General features: G+C 39.9%; 1 protein-coding gene across 4 annotated transcripts in view; it reads left to right on the top strand.

The window, feature by feature from the left end:
* The window catches only part of LOC119124559 (voltage-dependent calcium channel subunit alpha-2/delta-1), a 57612-nt gene that overhangs the window by 19576 nt on the left and 16912 nt on the right, over positions 1-21124 (top strand). For all 4 annotated transcript variants that reach the window (XR_005098295.1, XM_037254664.1, XM_037254663.1 and 1 more), the window contains exons 4-22: positions 2183-2242; positions 3253-3288; positions 4191-4320; positions 9854-9985; positions 11144-11213; positions 12126-12176; positions 12343-12442; positions 16217-16375; positions 16972-17076; positions 17451-17529; positions 17601-17650; positions 17735-17824; positions 18094-18168; positions 18258-18338; positions 18598-18672; positions 20361-20432; positions 20510-20581; positions 20662-20723; positions 20796-20872. Coding sequence is in view for 3 of the 4 variants with exons in the window: in XM_037254664.1 (XP_037110559.1) it covers positions 2183-2242; positions 3253-3288; positions 4191-4320; positions 9854-9985; positions 11144-11213; positions 12126-12176; positions 12343-12442; positions 16217-16375; positions 16972-17076; positions 17451-17529; positions 17601-17650; positions 17735-17824; positions 18094-18168; positions 18258-18338; positions 18598-18672; positions 20361-20432; positions 20510-20581; positions 20662-20723; positions 20796-20872 (1576 nt within the window). In the remaining variant the exon portion in view is untranslated. The remainder of the gene's footprint in view (positions 1-2182; positions 2243-3252; positions 3289-4190; positions 4321-9853; positions 9986-11143; positions 11214-12125; positions 12177-12342; positions 12443-16216; positions 16376-16971; positions 17077-17450; positions 17530-17600; positions 17651-17734; positions 17825-18093; positions 18169-18257; positions 18339-18597; positions 18673-20360; positions 20433-20509; positions 20582-20661; positions 20724-20795; positions 20873-21124) is intronic.

A 21124-nucleotide genomic window follows, 5' to 3' on the forward strand; every position in this document is an offset into this window, starting at 1 on the left:
AAGGAGCCCAGCAGGTGTAAAATAAATTCCAGAAGAGATGTAGAGTTGCCTTGCATGACACCGATTTGAACTCTGAAGTTTGGTGCCACTGTAGCGACACATTTTCCCACAGAAGTCTGATTAAGTACCAAAATGTTGGACTGCATTCATCATCGAAAATGTCGACAAGATTTAATCAAATTCAAGCTGTGTGTGTTGAACAAAGAGATATATACTGCGGGATAGACTCATTAGGCTATCTTTCCACACACTCACACACATCTTCCAGAAGTCCTGCTATGAATTTTTAACAATCATATCCGTCTGCTCTCCACTGAGGCGTGTTTGAACATGCATTTGCACATACATTTGGCAGTATAAGGTGAAAGATTGCTTTATTGTTTTGAGTACAACATATAAATCAGAAGCTCATGTGATAGAATGATCAAATGATCATATAACCTTATGCAGTGAGAGGATAAGAATTAACTGAAACATTTAAAGAGTTATATATTTCAGAAAAATTATATACGTGTATTGTGATTTTATAACTGTGTATCCTCGGGCGCATTTTCTGACTTGAACTGTCTGTGCAGTGAATTATTAATGAAAAGGACTAAGTGAGATTTTTACACGATCATCTAGTTCCATCCTACTTCCATGGCCTATTTCATAAACCATCTGCACGCTTACAAAAACATTGGTGATTATTTGAAGACAACCTCTGTGGTGCAGTCTTTGTAATTGATTACTTTGATGTTGGATCAGCGATAGACAAGCTCTTTCTATCAATAAGTATGATTTATAAAGTGCGATCATGTCATTAGCTGAATACTGGATTGTGAGTGTTGTAAATGTATGTTTTGGTTTGGTGTAAAAGGCTCATGCTTTTCGGGGGTTAGCTGGGCCAGCAGTGTGCCTTGTAATCTTCTATCCCCCCCTACCACCACCCGTCTGTCTTTGGATCAGTCACTGAAGCGTGAAGTTGTTTGAAAGGATTTGACAAACACAAGCAGAGTGCTGTTGGAAATGACGGAGGATGGAAATGAGACCATGGGAAATATGATGAATGAATCTGCTTAGCCATAGTGCGTTTCTGTCACTCAAACACATTTGATATTTTCACAATAATTTAAATTGCATATTTTATGGCCCAAGATAAAGACTCTAAATCAGTTCAGCTAAGCCGCCCAGGGAAAAGAAAATATTGTCTGACTGTAAATAGTATTGTTTGTCTATAAAATTGTCATAAGTACGCCACTGCACGACATCCATCCATTTTCTGAATTGCTTCACCGCCACGAGGGTCACGTGTGCAGGAGCCTCTCCCGGCAGTCTTTGTACAGCCTGAGCTGGTCACTAGCCAATCACAGGGCACACAAAGGCAAACAACCATTTACGCTCACGGACAATTTGGACTGATCAATCGGCCTACCATGTATATATTTTTGGAATGTGTACGGAAACCCACACAGAATCGAAACCTGCACCTCTGAACTGTGAGGCGAACGTGCAAACCAGTCCTACACTGTTCCACACACTGCATAACACTGTATTTGAATTAACATGTTCCCTGGGGTCACAAAAGCCCTCCTTTGAATGGGGGTCGCTCCACTATATTTGAGAAGGGTAGGATTAAATAAAAACTGAATTCTCATGGTGTGAATACAGATGGGAATTCTTCTGTCCATGTGCCCTGTAACTGGCTGGCAACCAGCCTATTGTATACCCTGCCTCTCGTTTTAAGTCAGCTGGGATATCTTCTAGCTCACCCGAGACCCGATAGTGAGGATAAGTGGAAAATGGATGGGTAACAGGAGTGGCACTCCCAGCCTTTATTTAGCAGTGCCCCCCTTGAGTGACAAGCGCCCGGTCAGTAATTCACTCACCTGTGACGTGATTCAGCGACGTGCCATTTTATAGGCTGCAACGCACACACACACATGCACGCACGCACGTTAAACCTTTTCACTCTGACAGTATTATGCTGTGCGACGTGGCCTTTTGGCCCACACTCCTGTAAGACCTTGATAGCGTGGACAGTTTGAGTTGTGCAAGAGAGGAATGGTAGTAATATATCTGTGTCTGCAGCTTTTTGTGCACTTTTCCAATAATTACGCAAACCAATGGCTGTGTAGTTCCCCCGAATGAAATCCTTGTCATCCTTCACCCCCCCTCCCCACCTCCCCACCTTCTCTTCTAGAAACTGGCTACAGCTGCCGAAAACTTCCAGAGGAAACATCAGTGGAAGGATGAGTATGAGGTGAGGAAATATTGTGGCAGTTTTTGTATTATAATTTGTGCATGCATAGAGAAGGTGTAGAGATTTGTGGCAAAAACTTCAAAAGTTCAGTCATTTCACTAATATTTACAGAAAAAGGTAATAAAATTCAGCCACAAAATCAACATTTCATGCATTCATTCTTGCAGATAACGTGTCGATATTTTCTAATTCTAAACAGCAACTAAATTATTAGAAATATACTGTACGGATGTTAAAATGTGAAATTTAAAAATGTATCTGTTTTGCATTCAATGGGGGAAGACTAACAGTTTAGGGGAAGACATTGTAGAAAAATAATTTCATAAATGCAACTACAAAATACAACGACCACTGGAAAGAACCACCATCACTTATGCCTCATTTTCATTAAATTTAAAACTATTTCGGCCATTCATGCTTTAATATCTCCAAAACATGATAAAAGTGGTTTTAAAGAGAAGTAATATTTTGCTTGTGGAACATAACTACAATTGTCATCGGCATAGGAAATCCCATGCTTGGAGATGGAACCCATAGACAGCAAATGCAAGAAAGGCAGGGGTCCAAAAATTGAATCATGCGGAACCCCATAAATCATTTTAATCACATTAGTAACATCATCAATAAAGCAGAATAGATAAATTACATGTGTTTTATTATTCATTGTTTATTGCACCTCCCAATTTCTGTTTTCATGTTCAAAATAAACATTCAACAACCGAATATCTCAAAAGAAAGATGCACACCAAAGGAAAGACACACATGCAGTTCATATACCGCTACGGATGGACTCTATTTCATCATCTCAGTTGCTTTAATATGGCAGCCTAAGTGTGTGCCTTACACAGTGATTGCAGCCCCGTCAGTAAGTATTGCACATAACCACGCATTAGGACGCTCGTTCCCAGCGCCCTCGCGTCCGTGCGGAACGTTACGATAACTGAGGCCATCATTTTGTTCTTGGCAAATTATGGTGACCTTTTTTGTTTTTCTCTTGTGCTTGTTTGCAGGATGATGAAATTGCATACTACAATTCCAAGGACAACGTAAGTGTTTTCCTTCGATCAACACTGTACAAGGACTAAAGTATTGGGACAACTCTTCTGGGAAGACCGAATGTTGGATAGTGGGAGTTTGTTCTCTACACAAATGACCCCAAAAATGTGATTCATTACTAGTTGAGTAAGTCCAATTACCACTTCAAAATCCTGTCCAATTGCCAATTTAATAAACTCGATTCCCCAACCAGACAAAAAGTCTTTAATGCTGTATAAAAGCAGAAAACTATTACATCATCTTCTCAAATTCTTTCACAAAGGTCTTAGTGCTATGAGTGATGGAAAAAAAAAAGGACCAGCTGACTGAGCAGTTTAATCAGAACATAAAGAATGCAAAGACTCAATCAAAAAAGAAAACAAACAATCCCACATTTATATCAATAAGTGTGTCCCAAGACTTTGGTCATTCTTTCAAGCAATCCTGATGCGAGCCAGTCAAGAGGTTGAACTCCCTTTCACATTGATATCCTCCACCTCCCCCCTTCATCTTCGAGCTTTTCACTCTTGTCTTGTACCTCTTTCATGTAACATTCAAGCCTTTCTTCTTTTCATCTTATTTTTTTGCCTCTATTTCATCCCTCCTCACGCCCCCCTCACCCTTTGTATTTTACAGGTGAAGAGGTTCCTGCCATGGTTCCCCTCTAATTGACAGATGAGATAGATGAGGCAGCTGTATTGTTGCTTTATTAGGAAGCAAGTGTTCATACTCTTACTCCCGCACTCCCTCTTTTTTCCTCCCACCTCATTGGCCGTCATCCACATCTCAATGCAGGCTGTCATTGATGCAAGACTGCATATTGTCTCCTCATCTTAAGCAAAGTCATAAAAACATAAACCATAGCCAGCCAATAAAGGCAAATACTTTCATCTTTCGTGTTTTTCTTCAATAGCTGGATTCAAATGAAACCGAGGGACGCAAATCCCGTCTCCGTCCGGACTTTAAGGAGGATCCGTCTTTTCGACGCCTCACAGACCACAGCCACACGGCCGTGCACATCCCCACCGACATCTATGATGGCTGTGAGTGCACACACGCACACGCAGTGTAACCATGGATACAGCTGACACACGCAAAAACTGCTTTCAAAGATGTTATTGCAGGTTATGCCTGTGCCAAATTTGCTTTTGGCTTCATAGATGACAATTATCCAAAGCTGGAGGTAATGATACTGGGTTTTTTGAGTTTTGTTTGTGAATTTTTAGTCACCTCTCTTGGGTTTATTTCCTTCTTACTGTTGATATAAGTGTGTAAATTCAAGTCCAGCAAAAAAGCAAGATTTAAAGTAACATAGAAATGTAGGGAATACATTTTGAACCAAAGGAAGCAGGACCAGCTCAACATGACTACCAACAATGACTCGACATAGACTGTCAGAAAGGCAGACAAGACAAAGAGGCGCACTCTGAAGCGACACGAGGGATTGGAGGAAGCTGATTAGTTGATAAAAGGAATAGACGATGGATGAAGAGAACAGGTGGAAGTAGGTCCATCCATCCTTCCTGAAAATATGGGACAGAGAGAATATTACAAAACTAAAAAAATACTGTAATTTCAGGACTGTAAACCGCGCCAGCTAAAATTAGGGGAATATCCTGTTTTGTTCATATATAAAACGCACTGGACTATAAGCCGCAGGTGTTTGAAATATAATGTCCTCATTTCTATTACCTGTATTTAACAAACGAATCGTTTTAAAATATCATAAAATTTATGAAAAATCCACAGATAAACCGCACCAGACTGTATACCGCAGGATTCAAAACTTAAACAGTAGCGGCTTATGATCACGGTAATTCTAATTTAAAAAAAAAAAGTCAACAAAATCAGTTCATGACGTGCTTAAGAATTTATCTAGCTTTATAATGTGTTCTAACTGTTTCAAATGTAAAAGGGTCAATTGAATTCAACAATTTTATGAAATAGACGAAAGACATCAACAATAATCACAATTCACCATGTCCAAGGGCAAATCGCATTTCGTTTAATAATTCAACACAATAGGCACCTATTGTCCTCAGTGACACACTACATTCAGGCCGCTGAGCAGTCTTTCGGCTGAGCTACTGTCGGCATATCTCCTGTTATGACGACTATTCCAAGGTTTAATAGCTCACTGAGTATAGGAAGGCTCCGGTCTGGTGCTTTCTTTTATTCTCTCTTTTATTTCTTTACACTGCAAGAGTAGTTCTTTGTGTTCATCTTTTATTCCTCCACTCCATCTGTTTTGAGTTTGCTGGTGTATCAAGGTTACACAAAACACCTGTCAGTATTTTCACCAAAGTAAAAGAAGAGCAAAAATAAAATGTTCAGCTGCATACACAGCAGCTTTGAAGTTTGAAGAAACAAGAGTGCATCACAGTGTGTATGTTGTCATTAAATCATCAGCATTTGTGGATGATCAGCTAACCTACCAAATTTGTAAAGTCCACGCAAACTTGTCTTTGAGGAACAATTTAATCAGGGGGCTCTTTATTTACTGTCAGCTGCTCGATAACGTTGTTTCTGTATGACACACATTAAGAAGGCAACAGCTCCTAGACGGCTGTTTGAACTTCACTTCTTCTGGTTATTGGCCGTGCACGAATATCAAAATAAATACATTTATTATTAGCGGGGCGCTGACCAAGGTGCTAGAAAAGCAGGCGTGTGACACGTGTTAAATTGATTGCCGAACAAAGGACATTTTCATTATAATTTAGTTATTGAAACATAAAACCTTTCAGTTTTTAGCAACGAAAATGTTTTTTCAACTTTACCTTTAGTTATTTTGTTAGTTTTCGTTTCCTGAAATAACCTTGCGTGTGACGTCAGAGTGAAAAAGGTCCATTATTTTGCGAACGTTTGACATCTGAGTCATGTCCTCACAGTCAAACAGCACTCGGTCGGGAGTGTCACCAAACCTGTTAAGACCTTTGGAGCATGGGTGAGGAAACTCATTTTTCTTGGCATGTGAGACCTGATGTACGTGCGGGCGACCTGTGTGGCACTGGGACTTGCTGCATTCATGAATTAGTATTCTGTTAATTGCGAAGTGTCAGCATTCACACGAAGGAAGGGGACTGTGGAACGGATTAATGTCCTGCTGTGGATGCATCTGGCCCCGAGGTTAGACCCCTGACCTCTTTTATTAGACTTCACACTTAGTAGGAAATATGGAGGTTTTGGATTTTGTGTGTTAGCCCAGGCTTGAACCTGTCTTGACCTTGTAGGGTTTTTTTTTTTCTTCATTTCTGTGTCAAATACCTAGTTCTATTCCGGGCTGGGTGCCATAATACTTCACACTCAAAGATACCATGCATTGCTTGCGAGTAATGAATGCCAGAGCTGCTGGAATCCATCCAGGACTGAGGGATATGCTGCTACCTTAATAGGAACAAAAGTCTGTTCACACGGTCAAATCATGAGCTTTTTTTTTGTGTGGACACCAAAAGAACTCAAGGACACTACATAACATTAATTCAGTGGATATTCTGATCAAGGGGAACTGAATGATACAAATGCATGAGATTTGCTGTATAACATTTTTGTAGTGCACCACGTGGCTTGTGGTTGAAGAACCTCAACATGAATGTACATGAATAAAAAATGAAAACATAACATTGAAAATAACAATGTAAATGCACTAAAACGATAAGATAAAGAAAACAAACATTAAATAATCCAGGGCATGGATTACTGTTTCAAACTGCAGCTTTGTACCCTCTTGTGAGAGTATTGACTTGTTTAGAGCTGTTGAACTGCTAACCAATGTAACATTTAGCCTCAGCCAAAGTTTTAGCAACCCCACCAGCCGCCTAGCTTTGTGCAAACTTTGTTTTTCTTTCTGTCCGAGGAGAATGAGAAGCTCTTCCTCTTCTCAGCACGAAGCAAATTTCCCTCTGCTACCCACAAATACACGTGAAACATGCGAGCTGAAGCGATATTTCACTTTTGGTTTGAAGCGAGCTTAAGGCAAACCTTCAACTTTGCCAGCTGCCTGAGATGGAAAAAAAGCTTCTCAACCGTTGCGCCAATTTTCTCACATAGTTTAAAATCACTGTTCAATTTAAATCCCAATGTGAATTTGAAGGATACCTTGTAACTGTTGTAATACTTTTTAGCAATTGGCGAATTGTTTACAAGTCTACATCGTAGGACCCACTTTCACGACATGAATCGTAAACACGATTTTATGAATCAGAGAAATGCATTGATATGAATGTAGAAGATATTCTGAATGTACTATATGCAGTGTGTCTTTCCATGTGCGTAAAACTCATTTTGCACGGAGATTCTGCCTCAATCTTACACGTTGCAATGCTACAGGTGTGGCGTTTGGCACTTGTAATGAAAACAAATTGTAGACACACATTAGTCTGCATGCAGGCTGGCTGCCGGCCTTGCATATTTTTCTTTCTCTTTTTTGCACCAAACATTCACCTTCACCACAGAATGTATTTTTGTGAGCGCTCTAAAGGGAAAAGAAGACATTTGTACGCTGTTGAGGCTTCAATTTGATCTCCACCCCATAAAGGTTCCAGGAATAGGCTTTTCTCGGCCAGGGGGGTGAAATTGGATTTTCTGGTTAAAGTGGGAGGTGGGCTCCACAGAGAGATTTGGCAGACACGGTCATAGTTATTAACCACGTTCAGTCAGTTAGTCATCCAATTCATGTTATTATAGTCACCTATGGTTTGAATTAATACCTGGCTTCAATGCAAAATCCATGCATTATAATGAGTACGTGTTATCCTGATTATATGCCAAGTTTTTTTATTCTATTGGCCCATTGTTACTTTTAGCCTCACGCAATTTGAATTTTTCTCATTATGCACTGCTGGCTGTAGTGATATTTTATCTCACCCCATTTAAAATTCCCGACTTAATGAGGTAAATGCATAATGTGCACACTCGCATGCACACACTGACGCACACACAGACCCACACACACACACACACGTATGTTTCAATTTAAAAACAATGCAATTGCCACTCTTGGCAAAGCGAGGCTTCATTAACTTGTTTCGTGAGGCGTGCATGCAAATGTCGCTACATCAATGAGCCACGTCACAATCAATACAATAAATACCCATCAATTTCACTCACGTACACTTTCAAATTTAAATTTAAAACCGAGATGAAAAAAACATTTTACTCTATGGAGATTGTTGTCCGTGCCAAAATTAAGAATAAAAAGCCATACACACACAGTATAACGACTGAGAGTGTCCTGAATGACATTTGTCAATACGTCACATCATCATTACAAAAAGACCATTAACAAATGACATTGAATTAGTAAAGAAAAATGGGATTAAATATTTAATATATCACTTTTGTTTCATTAATTGGCAATCTAATTTATTATATCATATTTGAATTCATTGATATTGCATTATTCATTTATTTTCCTTAGTATTGGTTTAATTTTGGCAGCAACAAAAAACACAGACAATTTTTCCTTGTCATGTTTTCCATCCATGCATCACAACAACATCAAGAAATGAATCACAGAAACTGAATATTATTTTGAAAATGACCAATGCTGATTATTACCTATTATAGTTTTAAAGGCACAGAGTTTGATACAGCTCTTGTCTGAGATTTTGCGAGGAAGTGTCGGTTATAACAATGCAATGTTTAACGTAATCTCTACTGTCAGGCAAATGAGACACATGTGCAAATATCATATCCTCAGTGGCAGTAAGGAGACTAAAAATGAAGAAGAATGGAAGGGGGGGGGGGTGTAGTGAGCGGCTGATCCATTTTGGGGGCGCCCAGTGTTGCGGCCCCCTTCATCCATCACTGTGAGTGTTACGTGGCTCTGGGCTGTCCAAGTGCTGTGTCACTGCATCCATAATGCCTGTTGCCTCCCACAACACACACTATCAATCAGCCGCTATCACACACACACACACACATGCACACGCATACACACACAGGTTATAAGTTATTTCAAGGTGGGAAATGAACAGGTTCATTTTTGAGTGGGAATATAAATGTGTTCATCAAAAATACACACGGGTTTTTGCTCACTTCGTAGAACCTTATAAATTATAACGATGTGTATTTTCACCATGACATACCCAAGAGCTCAGTTGTTCTTCAATTGCACCACAAATATAAAAAATATATAGTTATATACATAGTTTTTGACCAAAGCGAAAACATTGAGAAAACAGTGAAGCACTTGAATGATGTTGTAGTCGAATACCTTAAATCTCCATTTAAAAGTTTTATAGTCATACGGAAAATGGAAAGCACACTTCTGGCGCTAGATAGCAGGCTAGCCACTGTTTTGCCAAATTACTCAGAAATAAGTTATTTTACAACTTTACGTTATTACATTATATACATCTGTAAGGAATTGTCTTTCGCAATCCTGTGGAAGGTTTGTATCAAGTTGTGTCCCTGGAGGCAGTCTTGGATCTTCTCTGTCCAATTATTTACGACATCTGTTTGAGTTATTGTCCTTACTGACACGTTCGTTCGTTCGTTCGTTTCAAGTCATGGAAGTACCCTGGTGTCTGTTTACAAACAAAGTGTCCATCACAATCTCTCGTTTGATTTTAGCAACCATTGTCCTGAACGAGCTGAACTGGACCGAGGCACTGGAGGACGTGTTTAAGAAAAACAGAGAGGATGATCCCACACTTCTTTGGCAGGTGTTTGGAAGCGCTACCGGTCTGGCCCGATACTACCCAGGTAGGCAAAAAAAGTAGAGAGAGGTCTTTAAATTAAGAGCAATGTGGTAGGTATTGAGGATTGTTAGGCTCGCTGATGAGCATCTACGAGAAGGGAGGGCTGCACTGCTGTGGGAGTCGACTTCAGTCTTAGCCAATCAAATTGGCTCCTTACATTCAATTTAGGATGACTTTGGCAAAGTTGGTAGAGCAGGTCGTTCAGTGACCAAAGGGTCAACGGTTCTAATCCTACTATCATGCGTTGAACAGATAGCTGTGCTGCCCAGTGAGATGACTTAAAAAATATTATCCAGTGATTCAGAAGATCTGATGCCCGCTGTTGACATATTTGGTAATGAAATATGTGCTAGACCAGCTGTCAACCCTGCACAGATACTCATCTTGGTCTAAGCAAGCATAAGATTTAGATCGCACCTCCTGGTACCAAATTTTCATTCCCAACATGGTGGAGACCATTGTACCAAATACAACTCACCAGAAAAGGTTTCAGGATTGTAGCCATATGCCTGAACCACTTGATCTGGCTCCGTTCCATTCAGACGGGAAATGGATCTAATCTGATTTTCTCTCCCTCCACCAAATTCTGACATTTTGAGTGTTTGTTTTTATATTCAGATGACCTTGACCCTCCAGTCACCATGTCTGCAATATGCTCATATTACTGCTCACAAAGGCTCAACGGAGAATCCCTTATAAAACACAGTCCAATATGAAACAATCATGCATGCTTAAGCTTCATAGTGTTTTCTATTCATGACATCGTCTGTGTGGCCTCACGAGAGTGGTTGATGTGCAATATTCTGGAATGATCACTGGCTTTGACTAGTTTATTACCCTGTGTTTTTAAATACTACTTAGCATGCATGAAGAGCGGGTTCACTCTCTCATGCGTGCTCATTTTCCATGCTTCCCCACACTAATACCAAACTGGTGATTGTCAAAGCAATTAAATGAAGTCTGCACGTCCCGTCATGATTTATATTCTGGGTTCTACAAGTTAATGATATGCGAGAGGGTATCCAGAAATCTGCCAGTTTTTGGAACCATACAGTACGTGGCACATCTTGACATGAAGATTGTTGTAAATAAAATGAGCAACTAGTGGTTTTATTTAATGCTGCGAGACAGGTGTAATCAAGACGCTTTTCATGTTCTGCAGCATCTCCATGGATGGATGCTCGCAAGACACCCAGTAAAATTGACCTGTATGATGTACGCAGGAGACCGTGGTAAGAGAACGCGCGACATCATTGCTTGCTGCTTGGCCAGGCACAAAATGGCTCGTTGATTGACTGTGAAGGTGACAACTTTGGTTTCAAACTAGGGTTAGGGTTTTAAACTAGGGTTAGGATTTCTAACTAGGGTTTCAAACTAATGTTGGGGTTTCAAACTAGGGTTAGGATTTCAAAGTCGGGTTTCAAACTAGCGTTAGGGTTTCAAACTAGGCTTCAGGTTTCAAAGTAGGGTTTCAAACTAACGTTAGGTTTCAAACTAGGGTTTTGAAGTAAGCCTTCTAACTAAGGTTAGGATTACAAGCTAGGGTTTTAAACTAGAGTTAGTGCAATTCAAATTAAGGTTTGAGGTTCAAAGTAGGGGTTCAAATTAGGGTTAGGGTTTCAAATCAGGCTTAAGGTTTCAAATTGGGGTTTCAAACTAGAGTTAGGGTTTCAAAGTAGGGTTTTAAACTGGGGTTGGTGTTTCAAATCAGGATTCCAAATTAGGGTTATGGTTTCAAATTAGGGTTTCAAACTAGAGATGGGGTTTCAAAATACCATTTCAAATATGGGTTTAAAATTAGTTAAGGTTTCAAAGTAGGGTTTCAAACCAGGGCTAGTATTTGAAATTAGGGTTTCGAATTAAGGTTAGGATTTCAATGTTCTGTGTCTGTCCGATTGATTCCAGCATTCACACAACAACAAGACAAAGTTCAGTGGAATTGGAAAAAACGAATGTGCCATTTGTTGTGTTTAAAAAAACATTACCCAATGTGTTGGTAGCTGGAGCGCTTAATAGCATATCCATTCATTCCACTGGGGAAAGATGATTGGTGATACATGTGATTTGTGCGACGGGATGCTAGGAAGTGAATTAATCTCGTAAATCAAGTTACCACTGTGCTGACTGGTTAAGTGTGTGTGCAGGTACATCCAAGGAGCCGCCTCACCCAAAGACATGCTCATCCTGGTGGACGCGTGAGTTACGCTAACGTCATTGATCTGTCTGTCCCCTTATGATTTGCCCTGATCATATTTCATTTCTCGACTTCTCCGTGCCCTCTAGGCTACCCTCTTGCCTTCCATCGCTCTTATCTGACAAACACAAGTGCAGCAGACTGATGTTGTCTTGTGGCTTTTGCAGGAGTGGCAGCGTTTCCGGCCTGACGCTCAAACTGATCCGGACGTCCGTTAGCGAGATGCTGGAGACGCTGTCGGACGACGACTACGTCAACGTGGTTTATGTGAGTTCTGATTCAGACGCTTTGAATTTACGGGGACAATTTTTTTGTCATTTACTTTATTTTTTTGCCAATTTTGGCTATATTGAATGGAGAAAAAGGTGCTGTTTGTACAAGATGAAATGCTGATATTTTTCGGAAGGGTCTTTTCTTAAGGGTTCTTAAGGGTTAAGCTTACGCGCAAGCAAAGCCACTCCACCCCACTATTGACTTGTCACACACACGCACACACGCACGCACGCACGCAAGTGGTTGCCTGAGATGGATGAGTTGTAATGAAGTATAGATTTTTGCCACGTCTGGCCACCTTCAAGCAGGCCTTTAATGAAACGCCTGCTGCTCTATTTGGTGTACTGGATGAAACTTGGCACTCTCTTCGCCGCCCCTTCTTTTTATTTACTGCATGCACAAAAGTATTGTGACATCTAGCCAACTTTCCCTACCACTTTTGCGTTCTACTAAACTAATTAAACCTCAATTTGGAGCAATTTATTTGTCATCTCAAATACGTCTCCCCATTTATCTCTTTGCATCAATGACCAATATAAGTATGTATGTGCACATGTGCAGTTCTGCCACTTTCCCTTTTTCATGTTTTACCATTCTATCCCTTCACTTCTTTTGTCATCGAGCAATCACTCCCAAGACTCGCTGTACTTTCATTTCTCGAAACCTTCCAGACTTGCGATTAAGCGGCCAAAGAACCAATCAGGAGGCTGAGTGGTTTGTCGATAGTGGTGGGCTGCCATCGATGAGGTGCTTGTTGTGATGAAGCCTGCAGATTGGAGCTTTGTACTCCCACTGGGAAGCTTTGCTGTTCTGAAAACAATGTGTCGTGCTTCTTAGTGGACGTTGATTCTAAGAAGACCTTTACCGTCCATTTTGCTGTCCTTTGTGTTTCTAAGAATTGAGCAGACAAAGTTTCATCTGAGTACTCTAGCAGATGTCTGGGTTTATTTAGTAAGGAAACTATTCATGTTAAATCAGTAGTTCTTTAACTTCTGACATCAAGTAAAACATACTGAGCTCTCCAAGGAATGACTCATGATATAAGTGACTGCATTTTCAACTTTATCTTGAGATGAGCCGCAATTCTATTAGAAAACAGGAAATTAACTAAGGTCACACTCATCAGAAGTCATCAGTTTGTCTGGAAGTTACCGTCTCAGTACGTCTGTGTTTTCATTCGCGGGGTTGCTCGAAAACCTCTAGCACTGGTGTGTGCCACCTGGAGGTGTCAGGACTTGACATGGCGTCATTAATTTCGAATGGTAGCAATGAATTCTCTCACATTAACAGCAGCCAAGGGACCAAGTTGGCATTTGGTCAATGAAGACACTCGTGCACACACATACATATGCACGTATGCACTCCCTCGACAGCTGTTGTAGGTCAGCGGAACGCCTGTTGGCTACTCCTTCCTATTCTTCACTTGTGCTCATTTTTTTTTCTTTTTCACACATTTTCTTTTCGCTCCCACTTTTGATGCCGTCTGTTCACATGAAACCCGATTTCCTAAATTCTTTCAGATCTAGTCAAAGTAGTTAAATACATTATATAGCCCCGGAAGATTGATATGTACCATCCACACATTAGTGACACACATTATCAAAAAAAATACAGCTGCTTAATAAAAAGGTAGCTGGATCCATTTGGGAAACATTGTCAGTCTCAATTCAACTCAACTTTATTTACATAGTTTATAGAGTGCAGCTGTAACAAAGCACTGAAGACAAAACATAAAATAATAATCGTCAAATCATAAATAACCAAACAACACCTCCTATCAAAATATACCATAGCTACCTTCAGATAGGCACTTAGTGCAGACGAGCAACAATGAAGACTCACTTAACCAGTGTCAGGATGTTGGGCTCGTAGATACATATTCTTCAAATCCGACAAATTGTCTTCATCAGTTTAGTTTTATTTAATTTTTGAGTCCAACACACTGCCATTTAGTCTTTTAAAACTGTTTGTCTACAGTTCCATGTTTGACAAACCACTGATGAGGTCTTTGACGATTGCCCCTCCCTGCACCCCTGACTGCATAGTCACCATCTGTGTAAACATGACATATCTCATAACATAATCTCATTTATTTCGGCACACTATGACACCCTCCCAATTGCCCCATATTCACTACCCACACGCCCTTTCCTCCTCCTCCTTTTAATAGATTGCGGCAACATGGGCCATTATGCCTAACTCTGGTTTGTTTGTGTTCATCTATTTGCTGTCTTCTTGATTTGATGTGTGTGCCTGTGTGTCTTTTGTCAGACAATGTGATCATGGCCTTTCAGTCCAATAGAGATGTGTTTGTATTTGTCAAAGGAGATGCAGCTTCAAGGCTTCCCGTTGGACAAGCGCACGCACAAACTCGCGCGTACACCCACATGGGCGAACACACACACAGACACATGCACACACACACACACACACACACACACACACACACACACACACACACACACACACACACACACACACACACACACACACTGTCTTTTGGATTGTTTCTGCATGGCATCAAATGCATGAAAATATTAAACAGGGTTTGTGGATCCAGGTAAAAAAAAAAATCCACACACCTTATCGTCCTAAAACTAATTAAACAAAACTACATCTGAATGGCATGTGAATCAAAACATTATACATATCTCTGAGACATCAGTTGGGAATGTTATGAAAATAATAAAGGAATGAAGCCATCATGTTTAACAGATAAAAGACTTGTTTTGTCATAACAAAGTTTATTACTTTGTCTTTCTCCAAGATAAGAACGGAATATTATGATATTACGTCTTTCATTGCCAGCCATTTTTTAAAATAGAGTCTCTTGAAAGCCAAACAATTTTACAGCATTCCGTTTGATTTTCAAGAATCTCTGAATATTAATTGCGTTTTGTGACATAGAAACTATCAAATTGTAGTTTTAGTATTTTGCTGGTAGAACTGGCCATAATGAGACATTTGTGCCTTTGTGCGCTGTTGTGGGATGGGAGTAGACTTTTCACGGTCAACCCTCGTGGCATCCCTCATTTGCATTAAATTAAGGGAAGGCCGGCCACCTAGCACAAAGTACATTTTGCCTGACATATTGGAAACAAAAAACACCCTGGTGGGTAAGGCAGAAACGACTTGCGATAATGCCCTGCATTATCAAGTGCGTCAGGGCAAGGCTACTTTGTGCGCTGGCATGAGCACAACACGGCCCCAAACATGCTGGACTAACCTTGGACATATATATGCACACACAAATAAAAAAAAACATCATATGACAACTCAATGCACATTATTTGGCTCACTTCCAATCCAGGGCTCTCTGTTCCCTGAGGTACCGCACTTACCAATGACTGGCGTCGATGTTCTTGAGCTGTATGGAAATGAGGCTTCGTCAATTTTTTATTCACCAACAATCAAAACAAAATCAAGACAATGTTGCTGCATAACCATTATTCTATAATGTAGCTGCGATCTTGTTGCCATGGGTACCAAGTCGTGGTGCTCCAAGGATGTGAAGCAATTAGCGAGGCTTGATGAATGTGTCTGTTTTTCCACTGGCTCCTGCAACCAAAGCCAGGTGGGAGCGGAATGTGTGTTCGTGCATGTGTGTGTTTCACGCTGTATTTCATTTACACATATGTTGCACATGTGAAAATGTATTCTAAATTGCACCGAGCCAAACTGGCACATTAGACCCAGTGTTTTCTCTGATTACGGCAGCGTGTCTTTCGGGTCTGCGTCATTTATTAATTCCAGGCTTTTGTTTCACAGTTCAACACCATGGTGAAGAAGACGGCATGCTTCGACCATCTGGTTCAAGCCAACGTGAGGAACAAGAAACTGCTCAAGGATGCTGTGCAAAACATCACCGCCAAGGGCATCACCAACTACACTAAGGGATTCGAATTTGCATTTGAGCAACTCGCTACGGTAATGTTTAACCGCCTTTCAATATTTCATTTTAGTCATTTGAATAGCTTTTCAATTTAGCATTATAAGCTTTCTTTTTCTTCAGGGACTAAATAAAATAAATTCACCAATGGAAAATATTGGTATTTATTGCTTTGGTATTTATTGCATAAACACTTTTTTAATTTTATTTCAGTGTATTTAATCATAGACGACTTCATCTTATTTAGAATTACACTGGTTAAAAATGTTTTTTTTTTTTTTTACTCTGAGTTGCAATTAAACTTTTTTAGATGTAGTTCTTGCATTAATTTTGATGTGGGTCTTGTTTTTTATGAATTTTTTATTCATTTTTCAAATGCAAATGACGCTATATTATTACATACGCATGAAAAAGGTGGTAAATGACAGCTGTAGTATTGTCCTGATATTTGCTGCCATCTGCTGGATGCACTTCTACTAGCACAGTTTATGTTGCATCATGTGGTTTCAGCATGACATTTGACTAACTTATTATATCACTCAGAATGGTTTTCATAATATAAAAATTAAAACAAAAAAAATGAACACAACGTAGTCCAAAGTCCAAGAAGCTTCCTGTTTTTGTGTATGAACAGACAAATATAAGCAGAGCAAACTGTAATAAGATCATCATGCTGTTTACTGATGGAGGAGAAGAGCGAGCGCGGACCATACTGGAGAGATACAACGCCGACAAAAAAGTTGGTCACACACATGACAATATATATTTTCTTGTAGTCATAAAGTGTTTGCCTTTATGGGTCATTCCAGAATTGAAGAAAATGTCCATTGAAACAGCAAACTATAAAATATCCCGTAAACATAATCTACCGTTGATGGCTGTGCTGAATGATTCAAATCATATGTTGATTTATTATTTGTTATCTAACACAACAAAAATGGCCTACAGAGCAGTTAGCTTGATGTCATTACTGTTGAGTTATTTAGCTTTTCCCTTCCTCAAGATGACGGAAAAAATAGCAGGATTGTGCTCATGATGAGATCCATCTTTAGAGCATAGTTTCTACTATTTAGAACAAGTTGATAAGTAAACTGCACATCATGTTTTCTGTAGGTGAGGATCTTCACCTTCTCCGTGGGACAGCACAACTATGATAAAGGACCCATTCAGTGGATGGCCTGTTCCAACAAAGGTGCAGCGCTGTGCACATTCAAAATGTCTCCACTATGCCATTTTCCTTCTGATGTTCTTAATTTACTCCAGGTTACTTCTATGAGATCCCCTCCATTGGAGCCATAAGAATTAACACACAGGTCATTTTAGTTCATACTTGATCCTAATCTACTTGCAGACATTAGTCAGTGTTTTCTTTTACATTTTTTCTTCCCCCACTTTAGGAATACTTGGATGTCCTGGGCAGACCCATGGTTCTGGCAGACAAGCAGGCCAAACAAGTGCAGTGGACCAATGTGTACCTCGATGCACTGGTGTGGCATTACTATTGTGCTCTAATGTCTGAATGCACATGATTAAACACAATCATGGCAATGGTGGGAATCTTGAAACTGTAGTCATATTGCGCAACAGGGAGTATGCAACAGTCCAGAGAACTGTCATTATTTCCATTCAATTTAATTATCACATGTCTGCAGACAGAGCAAGGTGGTTGTTTAATTTTAAACATGATGCGTGGGCAGGCACAAGAAGTAAATGTAGGGTAATATACGGCAATATGTTGTATTTGTGCCTCACTCAGGAACTCGGTCTGGTTATTACCGGGACTCTGCCCGTCTTCAATAAGACCAAAAGCAAAGACGACAGGAACGGCGAGGTGTGGTGAAGTTGACACATGATCCCAGATGTGCAGGAGTCAACAGTAGAGGCCAGCTGATGTTTTTCCTCTTTTTTTCTATATTTCAGCATCAAAATCAGCTCATTCTCGGCGTAATGGGCATCGACGTGTCACTGAATGACATCAAGAAGCTCACGCCACGTTTCACAGTGAGTTGAAGTGTATTTTTTTGAGGTTGCATGAAAGCCAGTATAGGGAAGAGTCATCAGAAATGGGAGTAAGTCACATATGTGCAAACGGCAAGCAAGTTTCAAGTTTCAGCGGAATATAATCAAGAAAGTTGAGTTGCCACCAAATTTCAAGTCAAGTCATATGACTTGATTCATATCTGTGATATATTTTTGGGATTTATTCATGGTAACTTACTGACTTACTTAAATTTCCCACATGCTATGTTTGTTTCATCAGATTGGTCCAAATGGATACTATTTTGCCATCGATCCAAACGGATATGTCTTGTTGCATCCCAATCTTCAGCCCAAGGTAGGTGTCACCAAAATACACTGTGCACTTAAGGTAAGCTTCGGATAAATATTTGACGTTGGTCTAAACATAACTATTACCTTACATTAATGTTTTGCAGCATTGTACTCTTGAGGTTAGCTTTGCAGTTCTATCCTAACTTTTTAGACAGACATTTGAATTCATAAGGGTATAAAGTTTTACGGGCTTTTAGCTGACATTACATGCTAAGTATAGTATTATTACCAGAATCCCTATGAACTTTTTACTCCACTCTTGTATTTTGACAACCCCACCAACCATACATATTTGAAAGCGATTTTACGAAACACTTTATCATGATTTCCCCAGAAAAGGATCCATAACAGGAATCTAAGGCTATATAATAAGTTTGCTGTCACTTTTCATGAGGTGAGATCTTGCAGCGTTTTGCACTTAGTCATTCGGTTTAGTAGCCATAGATGAGTATGCATACAGTATTTTATAGGTGTTTTTTTTTTTTTAGCATACCCTTGTTAGCAGTAGATTCATAGTTGATGTTACTCCCAAAGTGACTTTTTAGGATGCTGTTTTTATTATTGGACAATTAGGAGAAAAATAGGCCCCTCTAATGTGTAAAATATATTTTCTGTTTCCAACATATTCGCTCTTCTCTGTCTTTGAATTTCTTTCATTAGTTTGTTTTATATCCTTCCCTGCATTACTTCAAAGTTTGATGTCTTATTCTGTCTCATGCATCGTTGCTCGCCCTTGATCATTTATTCTTTTTTTTTCCCCCCTTCTCTCATTTTCATGCTGAGGTCCATCGTCTTTCATTGCACTTTTTTTCTTTTACTTACCGACAAACGTAAGGAACTCATTCAAGTTCACTGTGTCATTGAATATTTCACACACGTCTTAACTGTGCATTTAATGTGATGTAAGTGAACTGTTTGATATTTTTTTTAGGATATTAATATCCCTTCAACCCATTGGCACTGTCTCATCTGGCACATATACAGGCACTAGAATAGCACCGTCATTCTGCTCACATTTCATTTTATACCACCATAAAAGCACACAGATGTGTTTTTTGTTTTAAACACAGCTCATTACAGGCTGTCCCAAAAGTCACTATAACCTTCCTTTGTTCTATTTTGTTTAAGGTGTCATTCAAATATTAGGCCATCAACATTTCGCATCTTAGGCTTTGCAGTTTTTGTAAGTCGGTCATTCCCTTGCTCAGACGCTGACCAATTGACATTGCAAATTGTCACCCGGTAAATCAAATTTGCTTTGATCACCACTGATGAAAACACCAAACATCCAGGGAATGTCATTCTAGAGAGCTGCGGTGATTTTGCAACTTTGATGTCTTCACATAATTTCAAATGACACCTAAAACAAAATAGAAAAATAATGTATTGTATCGTGACTTTTGGGATACGGCCACAACGTTACATGGAATGAACTATGACTTAAATGATTTTCTACACCGGTACTTGGATTTAGATCTAAACTCCAGGTCAAAGTGCCTAATTTGATATCTGCACTGTTCGGTATCGGATATTCTATTTCCATGTACATTTTAATTGACACTCATCCTTTGTCCAAATAATGCTGGACTTAACTGCACACATATGGATTGTATTCATTGTGTCAGGCATTAAATTGAGTTTCACAATAAAAATCCCACCTCCATGGTCTTTTTTAAAAATTCTTTCTTGTAGAATCCTAAATTCCAGGAGCCTGTTACCCTCGACTTCCTGGACGCCGAGCTGGAGAATGACATTAAAGTGGAGGTACCTTGGTGGAGTCACACCGTGATGTGGTTCTTTGGGTTGGCTTAAGTAAGTAAGGTGTACCTGTCACCCCACAGATCAGGAGAATGATGATCGATGGCGAGACGGGTGAGCGCACAATACAGACCCTGGTGAAAAGTCAGGATGAGGTCAGAGATTTGGATTTGAAATAACTAACAAACAAAATTCAATTTTATGCAGCTAAATTGCATTTTGTATCATCTTGCAGAGATACATTGATAGAGGAATAAGAACATACACTTGGGCACCAGTCAATGGAACCGATTACAGGTGAGTCATTTGAGCGAACCGACCACTTCAACAATAAACAAACAATGATTGCCGTTTGTCTTTCCTGTGCAGCCTGGCTCTGGTTCTGCCAAAATACAGCGAACACTTCATACAAGCCAAACTGGGAGATGACATCAAGCAAGCAATGTGTGAGTGCAACACCAACTAACCTTTTATTGGCCCATCACTATCAACTCAACAATATCAATATCAACAATTCATTAGGTCACCACTGTTTTTTTCCCAGCTGGAATCACAGGCCGCTCCTTTTTGCGCCGCATCCCTGCCATGATTTTTGTTTTGTAGTGTAACCCGCTGGTTAGCAGCCGCGCACTCCCGGGCGTAGTCAAACACATGAACTCATTGTCGGTGACCCAGCCCGAGTGCCGAAGTTCTTTTGA

This window comes from Syngnathus acus, chromosome 6 (genome assembly GCF_901709675.1).
Source record: "Syngnathus acus chromosome 6, fSynAcu1.2, whole genome shotgun sequence".
Lineage (NCBI taxonomy): Eukaryota > Metazoa > Chordata > Actinopteri > Syngnathiformes > Syngnathidae > Syngnathus > Syngnathus acus.